This window comes from Plecotus auritus, assembly GCF_963455305.1.
Source record: "Plecotus auritus genome assembly, chromosome: 12".
NCBI lineage: Eukaryota > Metazoa > Chordata > Mammalia > Chiroptera > Vespertilionidae > Plecotus > Plecotus auritus.
The window spans coordinates 27,014,667-27,038,887 of record NC_137778.1 but is presented as its reverse complement, the minus strand read 5'-3'; the positions used below and the strand labels follow the sequence as shown (position 1 = coordinate 27,038,887).

At 39.4% G+C, this 24,221-nt stretch overlaps 1 protein-coding gene across 12 annotated transcripts in view; it reads left to right on the top strand.

Annotated features, from left to right (window-relative positions):
* Positions 1–24,221, top strand: part of PRRC2C (proline rich coiled-coil 2C) — an 81,846-nt gene that overhangs the window by 8,080 nt on the left and 49,545 nt on the right. For 5 of the 12 annotated variants that reach the window (XM_080647468.1, XM_080647461.1, XM_080647464.1 and 2 more), the window contains exons 2-10: positions 12,995–13,160; positions 14,199–14,376; positions 15,684–15,793; positions 17,036–17,161; positions 19,032–19,255; positions 20,350–20,432; positions 21,018–21,151; positions 21,233–21,320; positions 23,051–23,195. In XM_080647468.1, the coding sequence (XP_080503594.1) occupies positions 13,049–13,160; positions 14,199–14,376; positions 15,684–15,793; positions 17,036–17,161; positions 19,032–19,255; positions 20,350–20,432; positions 21,018–21,151; positions 21,233–21,320; positions 23,051–23,195 (1,200 nt within the window). In that variant the 5' untranslated portion in view covers positions 12,995–13,048. The remainder of the gene's footprint in view (positions 1–12,994; positions 13,161–14,198; positions 14,377–15,683; positions 15,794–17,035; positions 17,162–19,031; positions 19,256–20,349; positions 20,433–21,017; positions 21,152–21,232; positions 21,321–23,050; positions 23,196–24,221) is intronic. The other 7 variants (XM_080647469.1, XM_080647466.1, XM_080647463.1 and 4 more) reach the window with 3 other exon arrangements.

Here is a 24,221-nt window from a genome sequence, read left to right as displayed (position 1 = left end):
GCAAACCTTTTTCAGCCTTCTCATATTACCAAACTGTTACCTCCACTCTGTTGATGAGGACAGCATGCCTCTTTCATTTGTTTCTATTAGTGTCTGCTAAGATAATCCTATATAATAAAGATGTAATATGCAAATGGTCCTTACCTCAGCAGGAGGGTGGGGCAGCGAGCTGAGAGCTACTGGAGGGCGGCAACCAGCTACTGGTGAGCTACTGGTGCACAGATTCGTGCGCAGGGCTACTAGTCTTATCTAATAAAAGAGTAATATGCAAATTGACCATTACTCCAACACACAAGATGGCCGCCCCCATGTGGACACAAGATGGCCGGCAGGGGAGGACAGTTGGGGGGGACCAGGCCTGCAGGGGAGGGCAGTTGGGGGTGACCAGGCCAATAGGGGAGGGCAGTTGGGGGCAACCAGGCCAGCAGGGGAGGGCAGTTAGGGGCGACCAGGCCTGCAGGGGAGGGCAGTTAGTGGCAACCAGGCTGGCAAGGGAGGGCAGTTAGGGGTGACCAGGCCTGCAGGGGAGGACAGTTGAGAGGGGACCAGGCCTTCAGGGCTAGGCAGTTGGGGGGGAACCAGGCCTGCAGGGGAGGGCAGTTGGGGGGTGACCAGGCCTGCAGGGGAGGGCAGTTGGGGGGTGACCAGGCCTGCAGGGGAGGGCAGTTAGGGGTGACCAGGCTAGCAGAGGAGAGCAGTTAGGGGTGACCAGGCCGGCAGGGGAGGGCAGTTAGTGGTCACCTGGCAGGCAGGCAGGCGAACGGTTGGAAGCCAGCAATCCTGGATTGTGAGAGGGATGTCCCACTGGGATTGAGCCTAAATGGGCAGTTGGACATCCCTTGAGGGGTCCCAGATTGGAGAGGGTGCAGGCTGGGCTGAGGGACACCCCCCCCCCCCCCGTGCATGAATTTCATGCACTGGGCCTCTAGTATAATATAGTAGGCACTGGGTAATGTTTGTTTGAGTGAATGGGAATTCAACATTTTGAGTGTGTAGTTCTCTCAAAAACTTTAAGTCAAGATGTTTTATTCTATAGACAATTAAAAATGTATGTCTTAAAATTGTAGCTTGAAAGAAAGTTTTGGGAATTATCCTTACTGAAGAATGAATAGTAGATGAGATGGCCAAAGGTGAAAGCACAGAGAGAGAGAGTGGTGGCAGCAGCATTTGTATAGAGGGGTAGAAAAAAAAGGAGATCGCAAGCTGCAGAATCCCAGAAACCAAAGAAAATGATTTACAAAGAAGCTATTTACTTTTTATATTTGTACATGATAACTATTATTACTTAGTAGACATGCTTCCTTTACTTGTTCAAGAAGACATTTGTGGAGTGTGTACAGTATTTTCACCTGGAAATGAGTTGCGCTTTTTAATGTTAAATTTTTAAATCAGTGGGACATTGTACTGTATTTGCACTGTATTTTCCAGAGGACCTAAACTCTCAGCCAAAGAATAAGGAAAAAGGATATAAACACAGCCTGGGTGGATATTTAGAAGTCCATCGTGGCCAGAAATGTAATTCTCATTTAATTGAATTTGGCAAAATTGGCAATCTGTGAGCTTTTTTGTAAAATATGTCAATATAAAAAAAAAAAATTCAAACCTGTGAAAAATTTTTGTGAGTTTATTTGAACCAAATTGTGGACAGTTGCCAGGAACCAAAATCTAAAGAGATTGAGATAACGCTTTGGGAAGTTGATGGCTTTACACCTTTTTTTATACGTTACAATCAAAAGAGGAGACATTTGTGGGTTACATGAAATCCATTGATGATAGATTGGGAAGGGGTGGGGGAAGCCTCTGGGATTGGATAAAATGATAGACACATACTTCTTTTACATAGTTGGGTATAGGATAGTTAACAGTCAACAATTAACTCAATGACAATGAGGGGATTTGTGGCCTGTGCTTTGAGGGGTCCAGAAAGGAAAATTACTTTGACATTTCAAAGATATGTTATCATGGATGCAAAAAGACAATAGCCTCAGTTAAGGTAAAGATTGATCTTTGTCAGGGACGATACTGGCCCAGGGCATAATTATCCATCATAAACAGTTTTTAGTTAAAGCTTTAATTTCAGACCACCCTTTGTGGTTACTTTAGGTCTCTGGGTTTGCAAAGCCGCCATGCGGGCCTTCTCTGAGCTAGTCTGGTTAGCATGTGGCCCCATTTCGTCCACATATACAGATTTTGAAAAAATTGATCTTTATTGTTGAAAGTGTTACAGATGTCCCCCTCTTTCCCCATTGACCCCCCTCCACCATACCCCACCCCCCAGGCCTTCACCACACACATACTAGATTTTAAATATCACTTAAATGTTTTCAGCATTGAATAATTTTACACCCTTTTGTCAAACTTGCGGCCCACAATGAATATTTTTGCGGCCCAGCCAATATAACAGTATGTAAGAAACGTTTTAATAAAAATTTTGTAAATTAAATTTTACAATATCCTGTTATACATAATCCTATATAATAAAAGGCTAATATGCAAATAACCAAATGGTGGAATGACCGGTCACTATGATGCACACTGACCACCAGGGGGCAGACACTCAATGCAGGAGCTGCCCCCTGGTGGTCAGGGTGTTCCCACAGGGGGAGTGCCACTCAGCCAGAAGCCAGGCTCACAGCTGGTGAGCACAGTGGCAGTGGTAGGAGCCTCTTCCCCTCCGTGACAATGCTAAGGATGTCCGAGTCGGACATGCCCCCAGGGCTCCCGGATTGCGAGAGGGCGCAGGCCAGGCTGAGGGGGACACCCCCCGCCCAATGCACGCATTTCGTGCACCGGGCTTCTAGTTATTAATAATGAACTACAATGTTCACTAATGACTGATTACTGTAATCATGTTGTATTCATTTCCCTTATGTGCCTTACATGCAGACGCACCATTTCTCTCCACTAATACTAGCAGCGAATATTTTAGCAGCTGATTGCCACATCATTAATCTTGTGCTGACTTGTTTGGTGAGTGCAACAAGAAATATTTCACTTTCAGAGAACAAGAAAAATAGGATTATTTGAGTTACGCTTGTTAATTTGTACAGTTACTCAGTGTCTGGTAACTTAATGTTCAAGAAAAAATATTAGTTTTTATTAAAATGTTCTATTATTTTATGTTAACTATTACTCATTTAGTTCAGCCCTTTGTATTCAGCATGTCTCTTATCAAAATAAACCTATGTTTCTATGAAAATTGAAGCTTTTGTTTTTTTACGGCCCACATAAACTTAAACTTTGTTTATTTGGCCCAGTTCAGCCTTTGAGTTTGACATACTTGGTGTAAACCATTTACTCTTTTAAGTATCCTTTGTTACAAAAGATAGGATTTGCTAGATGGCTATAAACTGCTTGGCTTTTAACAGTCTGTCTCCAATTTTCCCTATTCTGCTGTCCTGGCTTACTAGCCTGTCTCATTTTCATCTTAACATTTTTTGTCCCAGAATATCTGTTTGCAAAGTAATTAATTGTTCAAAATCTGGAAAATGCAGATGCACATGTTTTGGTACATCTAACTTCAATGAAAAATGTTATTTTTTTTACCAGAATTGATCAGTTAGAGTCATAGAACCTTGAATTTAGAAATAAGATTACTTTCTCTTCCCTTAAACAAAGAATGAGAGGTGTGTTATTCTAAAGGCTTTGGTTTTTCAGAACTGACCTTTAATGATTTTGATTTTTAGATACATAGCAAGCAGGATAGTAACATTAAAAATATTCTTAACACTGTACAAACAAAAAAAAACTTCCAAAGTTAAAAGTGGTAAAGTAGAGGATATTGGTCTCATAATTTTGCTAATCCCTGTTTTGAAATCAGAAGCTAGTAGAAAAGAAATGTTCCTATTGAGTTTACTGTTTCAAGGGTTTTTGAATTACTAATTGTACCATTTTCTTAAGTGTGAGTCTGCTGAATGCAGCCAAGCATTTATTCAGCAATTGAGATTTTTTTATTAGTTTTCCCTCTAGTAGCTCTTCATGGCATTAGAATAAACTCAGGCAATACTACAAGCCTCTGCGAAATCTGACTTCTGCCTCCTCCAGCTTCCCCTCTCTGACTTCCCCTCAACCTCTCACTGGCAGGCATGACCTTTACAATGGAACCTCCTTCTTCTGATCAAAATTGGTTTGTTTTTTTCAGTGGTTCTCAACTGTGGCTGTTGCCAGCCCCAACCCAGAAATTCTAATTTAATTGTTCTGGCATGAGGCCTGGGCAATAGTGTCTTGTAAGTTTTCCTGAATAACTGTGCAGCCTGGGTTGAGAACCATTGATTGATCATCGTAGCTCACGTCACTTTTCCAGGGAGGTCTTCTGGACCTTTCCCAACCTATTTACCCAGTTGCTTTTTTTCATTTCCATATTTTTGTTTACTTATTTATTGAAAACAATAATTGACAGTTTATTAGTTTGCAACACAATTTGTTTTATAAATGTTGTTGAATGAATATTGTCCCTACAGCAGTAGGGAGGTACTTCGTTGTTTCTGTGTAATCTGTAAAGGATTGCTTTGCTGAATTGTGTTTCAGAGAATATACTGATTGCTCCAGCAGGCTTTAAGAGGGCATTGTTTTCAATAGGGTTTCAGTATCCTAGGACAGGAGCACACTAGAGAGATTTGTAATCCCCTGGAAACAGTGATGTAGATGTGGGTTAGGTTCTCTTGGCCAGTGCTCAAAATGAAGAGGCATTACCATACTTGCAAGCAACTTTGAAGCTATGAGGAAGACTCGTGACAATCTTGTATCTAGTCTCCATTTTTCAGCCACAGCCACATCTGGTGCCTCGGCTGTTGCAGTCTGTGAGGTCTTTACATTCAATAACAGACATACTTCTGCTCAGCATCTAATGGCTTCCCTTTGCTTCAGAGGTGAAATAGAAAATCCTAATAGGCCACCTTATTCAATCTTCTTTTTGTATTTCAATTCTCCCTTTTTTACTAGCTTTTATGTTTTGAACATGATTAGCATATCAGGGCCTTTGTATTGCTTTTTCCTCAGCCTTGAAGCTGGCTTCTTCCCCATGAGATCCATATTAGAAGCCTTTCCCTCAGAGAGGCCCCAACCTCCTCTCCTAGGAGGGGAGAAGAACTGGAGGTCAAATTTATTACCTGTAGCCAGTGACTTAATCATTCATGCCATAAAAAAAATCCCTGAACTGCATTGGTTGGGGGAGCTTCCGAGAGGTGGTGCACCACAAACTCCTGTGCTCAGGACCCTCTGGGCCTCCCCTTGTATGCCTCTTCATCTGGCTGTATCTTTAAATATTTTTGTCATAAACTGGTAATCTAGTATAAGTAAATTGTTTCCCTGAGTTCTGTGAAGTGCTCTACTAAATTAATCGAATCTTTGGTTTATAGCCAGCCAGTCAAAAGCCCAGGTTACAACCTGGACTTTTCAAATGGCATCTGAAGTAGTGGTAGTGGTGGAGATACTCTTGAGGGTCTGAGACCTGTGAGATTTTATGCTATCTCCAGGTAGATAGTGTCAGAATTGAGTTCAGTTGTAGGACACCCAGCTGGTTGGCTGGAGAATCTTAAGAATTGCTGGGTGTGGGGGAACTCTCACCCCCACGCCCCACCCATGGTGACCAGCAGTGTCAGAAGTAAAGTAGCATATTGAGTATGGTGACAGATGGCAATGATTTTCTTCCTTATACGGGGAGGGGGGGGGGCGGGTGTGAAGGCTGGTAAGATTGGACGCAGAAATCAGCAGCCCTGATAGGAATAATGAAAAACAGTGTAATTATAGAGCTAATATTGAAGCAGAAAATGTCAGAATAAGCAAGGAATCAACAAATACTGTTGTTGATAGGAAAACACTTTAAGATTCTTGTGGCTACAAAGTTAACCAGTAGACAAAACTAGAATATAGAAGTGAATGATGCCCTAACCGGTTTGGCTCAGTGGATTGAGCGTCGGCCTGCGGACTCAAGGGTCCCGGGTTCGATTCCGGTCAAGGGCATGTACCTTGGTTGCAGGCACATCCCCAGTAGGAGGTGTGCAGGAAGCAGCTGATCGATGTTTCTCTCTCATCGATGCTTCTAACTCTCTCTCCCTCTCCCTTCCTCTCTGTAAAAAATCAATAAAATATATATATATAAAAAAAGAAGTGAATGAATTGGAAATTAAAAACAAGCCTATCTTGGAAGAAGGAGGACCTCAAAATCAAAATTGTAAAACTAACACAGAAAAATACCTCTTATTGTTAAAAAGGAATGCTCTTAAGAACTTTCATTACCAGACCAAAAAATGTTTAAAAAGTTACCCCAAAAAGCAGGAAAGAAAAATCAAATTAAAACAAAAATAAAAATTGATAAATCTAAGAGCTAGCTCTTGTGGATAAAATATGTTAGCTGAATCACTCTAACTTTAAGTTAAAACTAAGAATGAGAAAAATAGTATAACACACATGAAGAGAAGGCTTGAGAAGTAAGGGTTTTCTAGGAATTACCAAATTTGGCTCAAAACAAAAAAACAAGTTACTCAAAAGCTGGACACCCCCAAAAGTGTCTGGCTCAGGCAGTTTCACAGGGAAATTCTAGTGTCATTATAATAGATAATTCTCATTGCATTTATAGTGAACTAAAGACAGGGCTTGGCAACTAAAATCTGGGCTGTGGCCTCTTTGTATGGCCTGGAAGTTAAGAATGGTTTCGAATCCAGCAGTATAACTTAAAGTCTTAATCTATCTAAAGAAATAGACACATGAGTGTGTAAAATACACATACAAGGATATTAACTATATAATATGTGGTATATGATAAAAATTTATAACGTCGCTCATTAATTGATTCATACTTTAAAACATTGAGCACCTGCTCTTTCTAGTATTTTACCGACTGTAGATACAAGAGCCAAAATATGCTCTCCTAGGCCTTACTGTGGAATCTGGTGATTTAAATACTAGCTAAAGAAGATCATTTTAGGTGGCAAAAAATACTGTGAATACAACCAAACAGGACAGAATGGGAGAGTAAGAGGCTTTTATGAATATACTATAATTTGGTTATCCAGACACCTGTTGGTGGACAGTTTTCCGTTTTTTGTCTATTACAGATAAAACCAGAGTAGAAGTCTTCATATGGACATATGTTTTTATTTTTCTTGTATAAATAAGTGGGGGGTGGGGGGCGATTGGTGGATTTTTTCCTTTCTAAGAAAGAAATTGCCAAACTGTTTTATCAAGTGGTTGCAACATTTTACATTTCCATGAGCAGGCTGTGAGAGTTCCACTTCTTGTACATCCTTATCAATACTTGGTATAACTGTGTGTAATTTTAGTCAATAGAATAGATGTATGGAAATATCTCATTGTGATTTAAATTTGCATTTCCCAAATACTAATGCTGAAATGCTGAACATCTGTTCATGTGTTTGCTTGTCATTTGTAGATCTCTGATGCAGTGTTGAATCATCTTTCAAAAAGCAAAAAATCCAACTTATAAATTTCATCTTTTATGGATTACTTTTTGGGTGTACTAAGAAGTCTTTATCTAACCCAGGCTTGGAAGTTTTGTAGTTTTAGGTTTTATATATTGTCTATAGTTCTTTTTTAAAAAATTTATATAGAATTAGCATGTGTAAATTTGAATTATAAAATGTGTTGGTTTGATGGCATACTGCTGTAACCTTAGGTGACACCTCCATCAGGTCACATAGACTCTTCTGTTCCATTCGCTTTTCTATTTTTACACCAATATCACATCTTCATTGTGTTTTACATGTCTTGAAATTAGGTAACATTGGCCATCACCATTTTTCTTCTTTACAAAATGTTTTTTGGTTATTCTAGATCCTGTCCATTTCCTTATGGATTTTGGAATCAGGTTGATAAATTCAACCCTCTACCCTCAATTTTTTTTCTGAGATTTTGCTAGGGATTGCTTGGAATCTACAGATCAATTTGGCAAGAATTGGCATCTTAAATTTTGGGTCCTTTAACACCATGAACACAGCATATCTCCATTTATCTAGGTTTTTAACATTTTACAGTTTTCAGTATACAAATCTTGGACATTTTTGTCAGCAGCTATATCACTAAGTATTTCATATTTTTAATTGCTATTGTTAAGTTGTACTTTAGTTTCTAGTTCTTATTGTTTATTGCTACTTGTTGACTGTATAGAATGCAGTTTTAATAAAGTAGCATTTCATATTCTTGTACAGTAATTCTAACATCTGGGTCAATTGGGTTGGTTTCAGTTGATTGTTCTCTTTAATTGGTTCATATTTTCTTGCTTCTTTGCCTGCATAATAATTTTTTAAATATATTTTTATTAATTTCTTGAGACAGAGGAAGGGAGATAGAAACATCATGCATCAGCTGTCTCTTGCATGCCCCCCAACGGGGATGAAGCCTGAAACCCCGAGCATGTGCCCTGGCCAGGAATCTAACCAATGGCCTCTTGGTTCCTGGTTCAACATTCAACTGCTGAGCCACACTGGCCAGGCTGAATAATAATTTTTAATTGGATGCTATAGTGTGGATATTACTTCTTGGGTGCTGGATACTTTCATTTTACATAACTACTAGAGGCCCGGTGCATGGATTCATGCACTGGTGTGGGGTTCCTCAGCCTGGCCTGCACCCTCTTGCAATCCGGGACCCCTCGAAGCGGCAGGTGGCTGGGGAGGGCGCCACGCAGCTCCCATTCATCCCAGCCCTGCTGCATCTGTGGTGGGAGAGGCTTGTGCCACCACAGAGCTGCATTCACCAGCCATGAGTCTGGCGCCCAGTGGTCAGCTGAGCGGCTCTCCTGCATTGAGCTTCTGTCCCCTGATGGTCAGTGTGCATCATAGCGACCAGTCATACGGTCACTTAGGCTTTTATATATAGAGATTCTTTAAATTTGTTTGGGACTCAGTTTCCTGGAAACACTTAGATCATTTTGAGTGTTGCTTTAAGATTTGTTAGGCAAGATCAGAGCAGCATTTACTTTAGGGATACTTTTTTACCACCACTGAGATAAGGCATTTCTGAATACTCTGCCCAATGCCCAGTGAATTATGAGGTTTTAAAAAATGTCTAGCTGGTGAGAATAGTAACTATTCTCAGCCCTTTGTGAGCAACAGATACTATTCCTTTCTAATTATTACAGGTGGTTCTTTCCTAGCTTAGGGTCGTTTCCTCACACACGTGCACATTAGTATTCTGCTGAATACACGAGGGAGTCCTCTTCAGATCTGTAACATTTTTCTATCTGGATAGCTCTCTTCTCTCCAATATTATATCCTAGCTACTTTGGTCACCCTGCAATATCAGACTCATGTTTTTCAACCTAGGGAATCTACCGGCCTTGAACTCCTTCTTAGTGCCATGACCTGGGAAGTCTCCAGGCAATAAGTTCAGGAAACCCTAGGGCTCACTTTTATTTGTTTTCCATCTGTAAGTTATCACTGTCCTTCCTTGCTCTGGATCCATGATTTTTCAATTCATTTTAGTCATCCCAACAGGACTTACATTTTAAAAAGTATTTTTAAATAAATTATACAAAGTGAAGCTAATTCTTGACGGTGCTTATTCTGGATTGGTTAGATTATTTTGACACTTTGTCCTAAAAGGAATCTTTTTAAAATATATATACATTATTTTATTTAATGTAGTTTTACATTCCTAAAAGTAATATTAACTTTTCAAACTAGTCACTGATTTTTCTCTCAAGTATATGTTGATGAAGTTTCAACCTAATTGAGAGTTTTGGAGTGTCTCTCAAGCCTTTCAGAAGCAAAACACCAAAAAAGGTAGTAGGCTAAATTAAACTTTGGCTTTAAACTAAAAGTGCCCACATTTAATGGGCAAACCATTATAGTGGAATTGGACATTCTGGTTTATTCAGTATTATAATTTATGGCTATAAATTTTTAGCCTTCAGAAATACATATTCTTTTATAGCAATGGGTATCTCTCTCACACATCGATGTGTCTCTATCTCTCTCTCGATTATTATGTGGTTTACTTTTTCTGTTATAGTAAGTACTTTTAAACATAAAAACTCATAAGCATATGAAAACACTGAAGGGCACGTTACAGACAGTAGTTTAATAGTGGGAGGAGAAACTTTTTATAGAATTTCGAACCTTAAAAAGAACTACTCAAATATTAATTTAACTAGTGGCCCGGTGCACGAAATTCGTGCACATTAAAAGGGGATTTATTAGAGGAAATAATTTAATATTGCTATTTGCCCATTCTCTATAATAGAAGTGTCAGAGATGAAAGAAAATTAGTAAAATGTATATGAAAACCTTCCTCCTGTCAGAGTCTGGGGCACACCACGGGACCCATAGTCAAGTCCCCGCCCACCCACATTCGCCTCAAAATCGCGTGAGATCCAGACCCGGAGGCCCACACCCCCCTCCCCCCATTGGGCTAGATCCAGACCCGGCCATTCCCACCCTTGTTAAGCCCCGACGGGCAGGGGGCGTAGCCTGAGGTCCCCCAGCCCAAACTGGGGCGGGAGGCGTGCCTTGAGGTCCCCTGTCAAGCCCTTCCAGGTGGGGGGCATGGCCTGAGGTCCCCCGTCAAGCCCCGCCAGGTGGGGGGCACAGCCTCAGGTCCCCTGTCAAGCCCCACCGGCAGGAGGGTGAAGCCTCAGGTCCCCTGTCAAGCCCCGCTGGGCGGTGGGCGCGGCCCGAGTTCCCCTGACCCAGCACTGGGGGTGCACCTTGAGGTCCCCTGTCAAGCCCTGCTGGGTGGGGAGCATGGCCTGAGGTCCCCTGTCAAGCCTCGCCAGGCAGGAGGGTGCAGCCTCAGGTCCCCTGGCCCAGTTCTGGGGTGGGGGACATGGCCTGAAGTCCCCTGTCAAGCCCCACCTGGTAGGGAGTGTGGCCTGAGGTCCCCCAGGCTGGCTCTGGGGCAGGGGGAGCAGCCTGAGGTCCCCCAGCCCAGCACCAGGACAGGAAGCACACCTTGAGGTCCCCCATCAAGCCCCGCCGGGCAGAGGGCATGGCCTCAGGTCCTCTGGCCTGGTGCCGGGGCAGGGGGCGCGGCCTGAAGTCCCCATCAAGCCCCACTGGGTGGGGGTTGCGGCCTGAGGTCCCCCAGCCTGGTGTCAAGGCGGGAGGCGCGGCCTGGGGTCCCCTGTCAAGGCCTGCCGGGCGGGGGGTGCAGTCTGACGTCCCCTAGCCCAGAACCAGGACGGGAAGTGCAACTTGAGGTCCCCTGTCAAGCCCTGCCGGGTAGGGGAGAGCATAGCCTCAGGTCCCTGCTGATTGCTGGTTAAGGCTCCTTATGGGAACTTGGCCTCAGCTGTGGGTGTAGCCATCTTTGTGATGGAGTGATGGTTAATTAGCATATTCCCTCTTTATTAGATAGGATAATATATTTGCAGCCACTTTTACTTTGACTTATTATAAATCTTATTGTTGCTTTTGGAGTCAATTGCTTGTTTGTTTTTTGTATTTGGCAATTTTTTCCCCTATTGATTTAAAAAATTTTTTTTTAGGCAGTGGAAGGGAGTGGCATTGATATGAGAGAGACACACATCAATTGGTTGCCTCCCACACGGGCCCGTGACCGGGAATTGAACCCAAGACCTGACACTCTAAACCACTGAGTCACATCGGTCAGGGCTGTATTTGGAAACTTCTTATACTTTTTGGTTTGGTTTTCATATTAAATAGATAAATTAAGGTTCATTTTATGATTCTTTCTAAGCCCTAATGTTTTTTAATGGCTAGAATTGAATTAGATATTCCGTCACCCTGTGGTTCAGTTGTATAATGTCATGTTGTTTTCCTTGTATAAGCCAAGGACAAGCTGAACCCCCTACCTTGTTATTTTAATTTTTGTTTACTTACAAAATTGAACATTTTTTTAAAAAATATATTTTATTGATTTTTTACAGAAAGGAAGGGAGAGGGATAGAGAGTTAGAAACATCGATGAGAGAGTAACATCGATCAGCTGTCTCCTGCACACCCTCTACTGGGGATGTGCCCGCAACCAAGGTACATGCCCTTGACCGGAATCGAACCTGGGACCCTTCAGTCCGGAGGCCGATGCTCCATCCACTGAGCCAAACCAGTTAGGGCCAAAATCGAACATTTTGATACATTTGCTTATTGGTATTTCTCTAGTGAATTGTCTGTTCATAGCATAGATTTTTGTTTTGTTTTGTTTTGTTTTGTTTTCTTCAGTTTGTTGAGTTCTATATAATATAGCTTTCACATTTTGTCAAATGTTGAAATAGGTTGTCTGTTGACTGTCATTTTAATTTTTTAACTACCATATTCCATAGTGCTGTGTAGAATATTTGGTCACCTTGTTTCTGAAATCCTTAATATAAAATAGATGCCTGTGTTGAAGGTAAAGTTGAAGGTCTGGCCTCAGGTGGAATGGGAGGAAAGCTGCACACATACTTTGTGGCAGTGAGTGTGAAGACTGTTCTCCTATTAGAATCACTAGAGGAGCTTTCAAAATAAGGATTGATGTGCAGGCCCCCCCCCCCCCGCCAGCACCCCAGATTCTTGTGTATTTGAAATTCCCTGGTTGATTTTAGTGTGCAGGAGAATTAAGAACCACTGTTTAGAATATATCTGCTTATAATAAGTCAGGAAGCCCTAAACTTTTGTATGTCACTGAATTATCTGGAGGACTTGCTAAGTAAAATGCAGAGTACTGGGCCCATCCTCAGTGTTGGATTCAGTAGGTCTGGGATGGGCCTGAGAATTTGCATTTCTAACAGGTTCTAGGTGATGCTGAGAACCTCTGTAACCATAGGTGGAGGAAGGGAAGCCCTTGGGAAAGATGGGTATAGATACAGATGGGCTTTGTAGGTTTGCCCCCAGCACATTTCTTAAACTGAAGGGAAATAGTATTAGAGCTAATTTGTGAATTCTTATTGATGTGAGTTAATTGAAGATTGATTTCATTTCTCTGTGTTTTTGTTTTTTCAGAATTTCTGTGAACATTTGAATTTTAGGAGTTTTTAGTAAGCTAATAAATTACAAAATTTTTCTTTTTTCTTCTTTTTTTTTTTATGTGCATCTCTTAAGACTGGTTTTAAGGGGTGTGGCAGGAGGTTTTGGACTCGATGAGTTTCCACCGAAATGTCGGAGAAGTCAGGCCAGAGTACAAAAGCAAAGGATGGGAAAAAGTATGCGACACTCAGTTTATTTAATACTTACAAGGGTAAATCATTAGAAACTCAGAAAACCACAGGTGAGTAAAATTAAGTGGTATTTATATTTTTATGGCTTTTATGCTTTTGTTACTATACCAGTAAGTGGTGCACTGGAGCTTTTGCTGCTAGGAAGTGGGACAAACCTATGTTCACACAGCCTATTTACAGTGAGCTTTTTATGTACACAACACTTTTCAGGGGATATGAGTTATATATAGCTTTATAATTAAAATATATAAACATGTTTATTTATTTTTTTCTTGTTTGTTAGTAGCAGAAAAGTGGAGTTGTGTGGTCCAAAGGGGAAACTGGTGCAAGGAGATTGGTAGGCATAGAGATACATGTTAGTGGGATTTATTTCCACTTCATATCATGAACTAGAGAGGGTCCTGTGGTGTCTTGGTTTTGTTTTTTGATACCTTAAACCCAGTGTTTACAGTGAAAAGTGAAAGTTGGACCACATATGTTACATTAGCAGTGTTCATTATGCACATAAAATCAGCATATTCTTTAACGTACTAAGTTTTTGAGTTTGAAATAGATTCTCTAAAAAATTACAAAACTGGCATTGTCAGTGTTCACCTTTTCATTGTGTATAGGATTTATTAGAATTTTTACAGCATCTGGTCAGTGGCTTGATAGCTTATTTTTATTTATTTATTTATTTTTTAAATATATTTTATTGATATTTCACAGAGAGGAAGGGAGAGGGATAGAGAGCTAGAAACATCGATGAGAGAGAAACATCGATCAGCTGCCTCCTGCACACCTCCCACTGAGGATGTGCCGCAACCAAGGTACATGCCCTTGACCGGAATCGAACCCGGGACCTTTCAGTCCGCAGGCCGACGCTCTACCCACTGAGCCAAACCGGTTTCGGCATTGATAGCTTATTTTAAATATAATCTCTCCATTGGATTTTGTTGCAAGTGTGTGGCTTAGTTTAAAGATTCTTACCTTAAAATATTAGGAAATAATGGTTCCAGATTTAATTAATTCCTATTTCTATATTATTTTAAGAGTAAAGTGGGTAATAAAATAGATGTTCTAAGAAAGTTGATGTTATTGATCTTTAGTTGCAGCTCGACATGGATTACAGAGTCTTGGAAAAGTTGGTATTTCACGGCGCATGCCTCCACCCGCTAACCTCCCAAGTCTCAAAGCAGAAAACAAAGGCAATGATCCTAATGTGAACATTGTACCTAAAGATGGCACGGGATGGGCATCAAAACAAGAGCAGCATGAAGAAGAAAAGTAAGTCAACATCTAGTAAAGAGTGAAACCAGCCCCCTTTCTTGGTAGGGAACTTACGTTTGAGTTCCTTCTATGAGCTAGGTGTTGTGCTGGTTGTATTACTTATCTCATGCCCTTTAAAGTCCATCGAATCAAACTTTTGATTCATTTTCCCTGTGAGTGAGTTTAGTGGCAATAATTCCTTGTGTCAAGACAGAACAGTGATAGTTGCTAATAACTTTTCTTGTAACCCTCTGTCAGGTTCTTTCCTATCCCACTCCTACCAAATCAGGCTTTCTCTTTCTAGTATGATTAGAAGGGGATTATATTGAATAATTCCATGGCACAAAGAATTTCTGTCTGCCTAGTTCCCTGAAACTATGCCTGATGCACATTGTAGGTGCTCAAGTGATATTATTTCACTGAATAAAGAATTAGCAAGAAAGCTGGAATAGAGTTAATGTCCCTGTTAATCATCATTCATTCAACAAATATTTAACATTATGTCAAAGATTATGTGGGGCTCTTAATTTATTGAATGATCAGGTTAAGTAGCAGTAATTTAAAAAAATAAGTCAAGTATCTGGTTACTTGATGCTTTTTGCCTATATGTATTACCAGATTTCTGTGCTCTTCTTTGGGGAGCTCTGTAGAGTAGATTTGACTACTTGTCAAAGATGGACTGTCCTCTGCTTCTTAGTTGTTATAGAATTATTTTACAGTACTAAGTCAGAGGTCCGAGTATACCAGAAATATATTGTATTTCTTAAGTCTCTTAACCACCTTTCCCATTTTTAAGCATTAACTCATTATAAGGATTGAATAAAACTGTAGACCCTTTTTAAGACACCTTTTACTAGGGGTGCATTAGGCAGATTGCTGTTACCTTTGAATACAGATATAAGTACAGTGGTGAACCTATTTACTGCCAGATGGAGAGCTTGCCTTATTAGCCTTATCCCCTGGCTAATTCCATCACTCCGACTGTATGTATGTGTACACTGTTAATTCTAATTATAAATGTTCACTTCTTCAAAATAGGTTTTTGGTAGCTATGTTCAATAATGAGTGTTTCTTTTTTACAAAATGAAAGTAAGCAGAGCTGTCTTCTCCTTGGGGTATTTATCCAAAGGTAGAAATGAAAGGGGACAAAAACAGCTATACTTCATTTAAAGGGATGTTGCAGAGGGAAAGCTTTTGTGGAGGCTGCATCTGTGAGTAAATACGTAGCCAGAATATTTGTACAGAAATTCACCTTAAATACAACATTCAGTTTATTTTATTTAAACATAAAATATCTGAAATAATGGATTCATATTTTTTTTAAGAACACCAGAAGTTCCACCAGCACAGCCAAAACCTGGGGTTGCAGCTCCCCCAGAAGTAGCACCTGCTCCAAAATCATGGGCCAGTAACAAGCAAGGTGGGCAAGGAGATGGTAAGTGGACATTAGCTGGGGCACCTGGTCAGGCTTGATAGTTACTGAACAGCCATGCAGGAGATACAGGGTGGATTAGGGTGCTGGCAGGGTGGAGAACATTGTCAAAGGATATATTCAGGCCCTATTAGTTGTCTTTTAAAAATCTCTTGAGCTAATTAAGTTTCTAGGTCAAGAGCTATGTATGCCCTAATGATAATGAGTAAGATTTAAGGAGTCTTTAGGATATGCTCTGTCCCATATTATTTTATCTTTATCCTACATGACCAGATAAACCTTGTACTTTCAACTGTTTGAGACAAGTACGTGGGCATTGTGTAGATTGCTAGAAACCATATTCATCTTCATCTCTGTACCCTAACCTCTCTGTTTCAAACATAATGCTCATGATTTCCATGGTAGAGTAGAAGTAGAGAGTAGCCCTAAAGCATAATAGTTGGAATACTTCCCTCCCCACAGGGAATTGTGGACACACCAGCCAAAATTTTTCCACTTAAAAACAGGAAATGTCTATAAAATATTGTATGGAAAAATTAATCTAAGCCCTGAAGCTAATAAAATCAGCTCTCTTAATTTATACAAGTATAAAGTAAATTAAATGAAAGTAGGCAATTAAATGCAGTATTCATTAAAATCTATTTCAGCCCTAGCCGGTTTGGTTCAATGGATAGAACGTCGGCCCACGGACTAAAGGGTCGCAGGTTTGATTCTGGTCAAGGGCATGTATATACCTCGGTTGCAGGCTCAATCCCCAGCACTGGTCAAGACACAATCAATGTGTCTCTCTCACGTGGATGTTTTTCTTTGTCTCTCCCCGTCCCTTTTACTCTCTCTAAAATCAATGGGAAAAATATGCTCGGGGAAGGATTAACCAGAAAATAGAAAAAAATCTTTTTCAGTGATATAATTTAAACTGATTCTTGGAGTGTTAAGGAACTTACTTCTACTGAAATAAAGGAGAGAGAAACAAAATTGAAACTCTTCACTTGCTTCATCTTAATGAGTCCTCTGTGACAGTGTCTGGGATGTTCCTTAGATTTTTATCTCCTCATGGCTGTTCATTAACTTTCCAAGGGATTCTAAATCTAAATAATTAAAAAGTTTTGTGGATACGAATCATCATTGAAATAAGGAATAATTTACCAGAAAAAGGCAGCTCTATCCTGGGAGGGTTTTGAATATTCTTTGGTATGAAAGTTACATTCAATGTTTTGTTTTGTTTTTAAAAAAAAAAATCTATAGGAATCCAGGTGAATAGTCATTTTCAGCAAGAATTTCCCAGCTTGCAGGCAGCTGGGGATCAGGAAAAAAAAGAAAAAGAAGCAAATGATGACAACTATGGCCCTGGACCCAGTTTACGCCCACCAAGTAAGAGTACTTTCTGTTTAATAAAAACATAGAATGAGATTACATTTGTGGCGTAACTTCCTGCCTGCTAATGTTGTATGTATGACTTGCCTACTTTTAAAAAGCAGACAGTAATTAATAGTTCGCCAATCAAATATGGTTTCTACATTAACAGTATCAGTCCAACTTGAGAACTTGTTGGAAGTATACATCTTAACAAGATGCCTAGGTGACTTATTTCACATTAATATTTAGTTGTTTTTACAATAGTAAAATATTTTGGGCAAACCTCCAATATGCATATACTTATATATTTATAAATTATTTTTTGCTACTCCATTAATGTTTAGGGATCCCTTGCTTTCTGAACTCAAACCCAGGAACCAAATACGTTTGGATAGTGAGAGATACTTGCATTATGTATATTACAAAGCAAAAATTTGAAATAGAAATATAAAATCTTTGAGATTTCTTTAAGGCTTATTATTTGTATTAGTTTCATATTGTCATTACCAAATATCTCAAAGGACCTATATTCCTGGGGAAGTTCCTCTTTACAGTAATGGTTACAAATTCATATTTCTTTTGTTTTTTTTTTTTAATATATTTTATTGATTTTTTACAGAGAGGAAGGGAGAGGGACAGAGAGTTAGAAACATCGATCAGCTGCCTCCTGCACACTCCCTACTGGGGATGTGCCCGCAACCAAGGTACATGCCCTTGACCGGAATCGAACCTGGGACCCTTCAGTCCACAGGCCGACGCTCTATCCACTGAGCCAAACCGGTCAGGGCCAAATTCATATTTCTGATACCCTGATACATTTCGTATTTTGGGGCTCATTTCTTGTCAGGTCTGGGTAAATCATCTTATTTATATATTTAATCCTCACCTGAGGATATGTTTTTTAAGAAAGAGGAAGGGAGGGGAAGAGAAACACAGATGGGTTGCCTCCTATACTCGTCCCAAGTGGGGAGCAAACCCGCGATGTAGGCATGTGCCCTGACTGGGAATTGAGTCCATGACCCTTTGGTATGTGGGATGACATTCTAACTGAGCCACTCAGTCAGGGCATTTTTTTTTTTATTGCTGTGATGTTCAGGAATTTATAGTATTATGAATAGAGTGTCAGTTCTGCTATTTTCCTTTGATTTTCATCACTTAATCTGTTGCTGCAAAATAAATTTGACAACTTTAAACAAGAAACTGAATGGACTCATGGTTTCACACATTACCTGAGAGTCATGGAATGTGGAAGCAGCTTAGCTGGTGGTTCTGGCTCAGGAACTCCCCTCACAGTTGACGTAAAGCTGTCATCTGACATTGACTTGACTAGGGCTGCATTTCCAAGCTCACTCATGTTAACTGCTGTTCTATTCTGCAGGTTACACAAATCAGTCCTGGTACACTGTGAGTGGGTGGTAGACAGGGTGTGAATACCAGGTGATAAAAGACCCTTTGAGGCTACCTACCAAACAAGGATTCCTTGTAAAACCACTTACCAGTCTTACTTGGTTAAGTGTAGTTGAACCAGATAATATAGTCACTAACTCTGCTCACTTGGTCACATATAACTAGCAATAGTAGATTGAAAACATGAATGAGCATTATTGACAAACCTTCTGGGTTGTAGAACTCTTATTCCCCTACCCTAAGGAACTTCAGGCATAACTGTGATTTTAAACTCCCTATCAAATATTGGTAAAGCTTAATACAGAACTACTGTTTTCTTCCCCTACCACATATTTTGTTTTGGTGACACCTTCTGAGGTACATCTTCTCTGCCACTGCTCTTGACTACCTAAAGTATTAGTAGGGCCTAGATTAGATTTTCACTATGTTACATTTTCAGATTTTTTTCTTATTCTTTTCTTATCTCCCTCTGTACCAGATGTTGCTTGTTGGAGAGACGGTGGTAAGTCTGCTGGCTCACCCTCAACATCTGACCAAGATGAAAAGCTTCCTGGCCAGGACGAAAGCACAGCTGGGTCATCAGAGCAAAATGACATCCTCAAAGTGGTAGAAAAGAGGATAGCTTGTGGTCCTCCACAGGCTAAACTGAATGGACAGCAGCCTGCCCTGGCTTCCCAGTACCGAGCTATGATGCCTCCTTACGTGAGTATTGCTAAAGAGCAAGTGCTTAAAAAAGAGATTTTTGATCAGGGTTCCAAAAAGAGACTTGGAATGGGGAAAAGTAGGTTTTTATTTTCATTAACAACTAATAAAAATTAGCATTTTCTTTGATAATGAATATAGGAAACAAATCACAGTACCTGTGATTTTATTATTAATAGGGGTCATTGATATTTTCCTATCACATTACATTGTTTTAGGTATTTCAAAATGTTGTTTATACTCAACATTACTTTGTAATATTTATTAGACCCATGGAGAGACCCACTTGTTATTTAATGACCTAATAAGAAGCACATACACTACTATGTGACATTTTTTAAATTGTGGTGACAGAATTTTAATATAATTGTCGTACTTCACATCTATAGATTGTGCATTTTAAGACATTTTTATTTATAAAGTCTATAGAATTTATCATACTGCCAAAGGAGTCGTGTATGGCACAAAAAAGGTAAATAAATACTGCTTTAGTTCTAAAGTCTTTATTGGTATATCTTTTTTAGCTTTTCATTATGGAATATTTTACACATATATAAAAATATAAATAATAGTACAGTGAACCTCTCTCTTCCCATATCTACCATCCATACTTAACGGTGAATTTGTGGTCTCTCTTGTCTCCTGTTTCCTACCATCTTGGAAATTAAAGCAAATCCCAGATGTCGCAGGTTATAATTACTGTCTGCATAGTAACTTGACTCAGAATCCACCCATAGGAAATCTCCAAGGCACTACCTGCCCACCTCCCTTAGGGTATAAACTCTCCCTTATTTTTACCTGAACTTAGTTTCTCTTTATCAGCAAATCTGCCTTCAGTTAATCTACCCCTGCATTAGGATCAAGTCTCACATTTCCTTTCTAGTACTTGAATTTGGTTAAGGCTTTGCTGGTTTCTGGGGTGCATGCATATCTTTTTTAGTTTTTCATGTCAGTTCACAATCACTTTTATGTAATTTTGTTAATGGGATAACAAGTTCTTCCTATGATGTGTGCTGGTTATATTATTATTTGTAAACACTTGATGGCAGTAATCTTATAAATGGCATTTACCAATGTTTGTTTTCCACATTCAGATGTTTCAGCAGTATCCGAGGATGGCATATCCTCCTCTTCATGGCCCCATGAGGTTTCCACCTTCTTTATCTGAAACAAACAAGTAAGACTACTAAACGATTAAAGTCCACAAGATACATACATATATATGTTCATTAAGATTTTCTGGTGGTTGAGTGGATTGTGATGATTGATTCATTTTTCTGTTCTCAAAGTACAATTGCTATACTTGGCTAGCTTTTATACAACAAAATTATCTTACATAAAATTCTGAAAACTGACAATTATGGCCCTAAAAATCAATGACACTTGTTTATTATCCCTTCTTCTATAATGTTAAGGACTCCCCATTCTCTTTTTGCTTAATGCTCAGCATCCTCCTGAATGATGGTTTTTGTTAAAGTTCTGTATTTTGAGATTAGTATTAGCCATATTATCCTTTAACATATATATGTTTTATTTTAAACCTTTGACAATTAAAAAACCTTGTCTGCTCTTAAACACTTGCATAAAAATTATGTATTATCCTAAATTTATGTTAATATTATAATTTCTTCATACACATGCATTATATTTTGTATATCGTATATAAAACATTGTTGAATTGAAATGAACTAAATTCCAGTTTTTTAATTTAGAATTATTAAAACGTTGTGTTCTTTTCTCCTTATAACCGCTCATTCATTAGAGGCCTTCGAGGAAGAGGCCCACCTCCTTCATGGGCCTCTGAGCCTGAACGCCCCTCCATCCTTAGTGCATCAGAACTGAAGGAACTTGATAAATTTGATAATTTAGATGCTGAAGCAGATGAAGGTTGGGCAGGTAAGGGGCAAAATTAGTTAAGTGTTTAAAAATTTCTAATCCTTGTAAGAAGTCCTTCTGAGTTTTCCTTATTTTAAATAGGTGCCCAGATGGAAGTAGATTATACAGAACAGCTGAATTTCAGTGATGATGATGAGCAAGGAAGTAATAGTCCTAAAGAAAACAACAGGTAAGTTGTTGTGATATCTTTTACAATGAATAGTATGAGTTTATTGGCATGATAAGCCTTAAATTTGAGAGGCTTCATTATTAATAGGCATTGGTTCTTTTTTTTTTTTTTTTTTTTAATATATTTTATTGATTTTTTACAGAGAGGAAGGGAGAGGGGGATAGAGTTAGAAACATCGATGAGAGAGAAACATCGATCAGCTGCCTCCTGTACACCCCCTACTGGGGATGTGCCCGCAACCAAGGTACATGCCCTTGACCGTAATCGAACCTGGGACCCTTTAGTCCGCAGGCCGACGCTCTATCCACTGAGTCAGACCAGTTAGGGCAGGCATTTGTTCTTTCTAGAATTTCTGTATTCCATTCCAATGACTTTTATTGAGTGGGGGTGTGATTAATGAGCCAATTTAAAAAGTACAGCTAATCAATATATTAAAGTTTTATGTTTCTAAAGAAAGTGCATATTTTAACAAAGATGTTTAGATAACTGCCATCTAATTGGAGATCTTTTTTTTTAATCCTCACCCGAGCATATGTGTATTGTTTTGAGAAGGAGGGAGAAACATCAATCGCTTGCCTCTTGTACACACTCCAACTGGGGATGGAACCCACAACCTTTTGTTGTACAGGACGACATTCCGACCAACTGAGCGATTCAGCCAGGACTAATTGGAGATATTTTGAGAGACAACATTAAGGACCATTTAAAACTTATTACTTGCTTGACCTGATCTGTATTTACAAAATTGGAGAAAAATTACTTGGGTTACTACATCAAGACAAGCTACATCAAGTATTTGATTTTTTAAGCTTAACAAGCAGCATCTTATAAAATGGGAGCTTTATTTTTTTCTTTCTTATGGAATATAGGAGCCTCAGCATCAGGAATATGTGGGTTATGTGGCATAGCAATTAGGCTTTTAAAATACACAGGAGCGTGCTTACATGCATACATTGGTGTAGTTTTTCACTGCTATTCCGTGATCAATTGTGAGATGCTGTGATTTGTTCTTTAATACTGTAATTTGATTTATCTTTATCATTAAGTCAAAATAAATTAGAGTACAGTTATTAAGTATCTGTAATATTACTAAGTTGCATTTAGTTGGGACTTTGGGTGAGGGTGATGGAAAATGACGGGATTCTCTTCCTTTGCCAGGTTGGTTGGTTGGTTGGTTGGTTGGGTGTGTGTGTGTGTGTGTGTATTTTTAATCCTCACCCAAGGATATTTTTCCATTGATTTTTAGAGAGGGAAAGAGAGAGAAGCATAGATGTGAGAAAAACACATAGATTGGTTGCCTCCTGCACGAGCCCTGACTAAGGTTCGGGCCCAGGCCAGGGAGGAGCCTGCAATCAAGTTCTGTGCCCTTGACTGGAATCGAACCCAGGACCCTTTGGTCTGCAGGCCAACAATCTATTCACTAAGCCAAACTAGCTAGTGCTGTAAACATCTGTTTTTTGACAACACTGTACTTTATATCTTGTGGTGATAGCCTGGCCAAGCCCAGTCCCCACTACAGTATATGTATATATAGTGGTGCCAATTTGTTTATATGTTGAATAAACAAATTAGGACCACTGCATCACAAAACCATCTCTTTCAATCCTTGATAGATTTTTTTTCCTTGAAACCATCTGGAAATACCCTTTTTATGAAAAGAAAATGCATTTACTTACGGTGAAATCTGTCCACCTCACTTTTTTATTTCACTTGGTTTTTTTATTCTTCAGTGAGGATCAAGGCTCCAAAGCCTCTGAAAACACTGAGACTCGAAAAGAAGCAGATGAGGTGTGCAACACTAAATCATCATCTCAGCTACCTACCCAGCCATCAGTAGCAAAAGGTCCTTATGGGAAAGGACCGCCGTTTAATCAGGTTTGTTGGGCTCAAGGAGATCTTTGTCACTGCAGATACTATGGATGAATTAACCTTATTAATCAGAGTTGGACAAAGACTTGGGAAACGGAAACTATACATTTTTTTCTTGAATAGCTCTAGATCTAAATCATAATTTTATTGCATATAACAGGAACAGTTAATACAGTAACAAATTATTATGTAGAAACTAAACTTTTACCCTTTTTTTTTTTTGTACAACAATTCTGTCATATCGAAGTAGAGGAATAAATTGTTTTGCCAGACTACCATTGCTGAAGGGCTTTATGGTTCACTGAATACTTTATACATCCTAGTCAGTAGTCATCTGTGAAATTGTACCCTGAGTAGGGAGGTCACACACAGGGACTAGAAACATCTATTAACTCAGCTATTTTGAAGAACATTATTAAAGAAGGGATGTAAGTATGTGGGTAACAGATACACTTGATCCTACTTCAAAGTAGGAAGAGCTTCATTGAGAACTGGGAATAAAAAAGAGCTACCTTCCAGAGAGTCCACTTAACTCTATATATTAGTTGAAGTCATGCAAACAGATGGAGGAACCCGTCCCTTCCAGGCATAAAAGTGGGTAGCTAGCAGTCTCTATGAAAGCAAAAGAAAGTCAACAAACTTCAGTTACAGCACACTGTGATAAACTGCTGCAAGAGAGACTGCACATAGGGAATTCTTAGAGAATACTGTGGAAAAGCCTTTACAAAAGACTTGGCACTTGAAGCAAGAATTAGCCAGTAAACACAGGAAAGAGAGCATTTCCTACCAGTGAGAGCAAGAGTTAAGAGCTATGTAAGAACCAGTCGTTAGTTTTGTATGCTATAAAAGGAGGTTTAAATTTTGTTCTTAAAGCACTGGTTAGTCATTGGAGAATAAATTTGGAAACTCTGAAAAGGAATTTTTCAAGTATTCTGTGTCCTAAAATCCATCTTTTGTGTTACTTTTAACCTACTGGCATAATGGGAAATGATAATTCCTTTGTGAAAGAAGAGAGAAATAAATACACACACA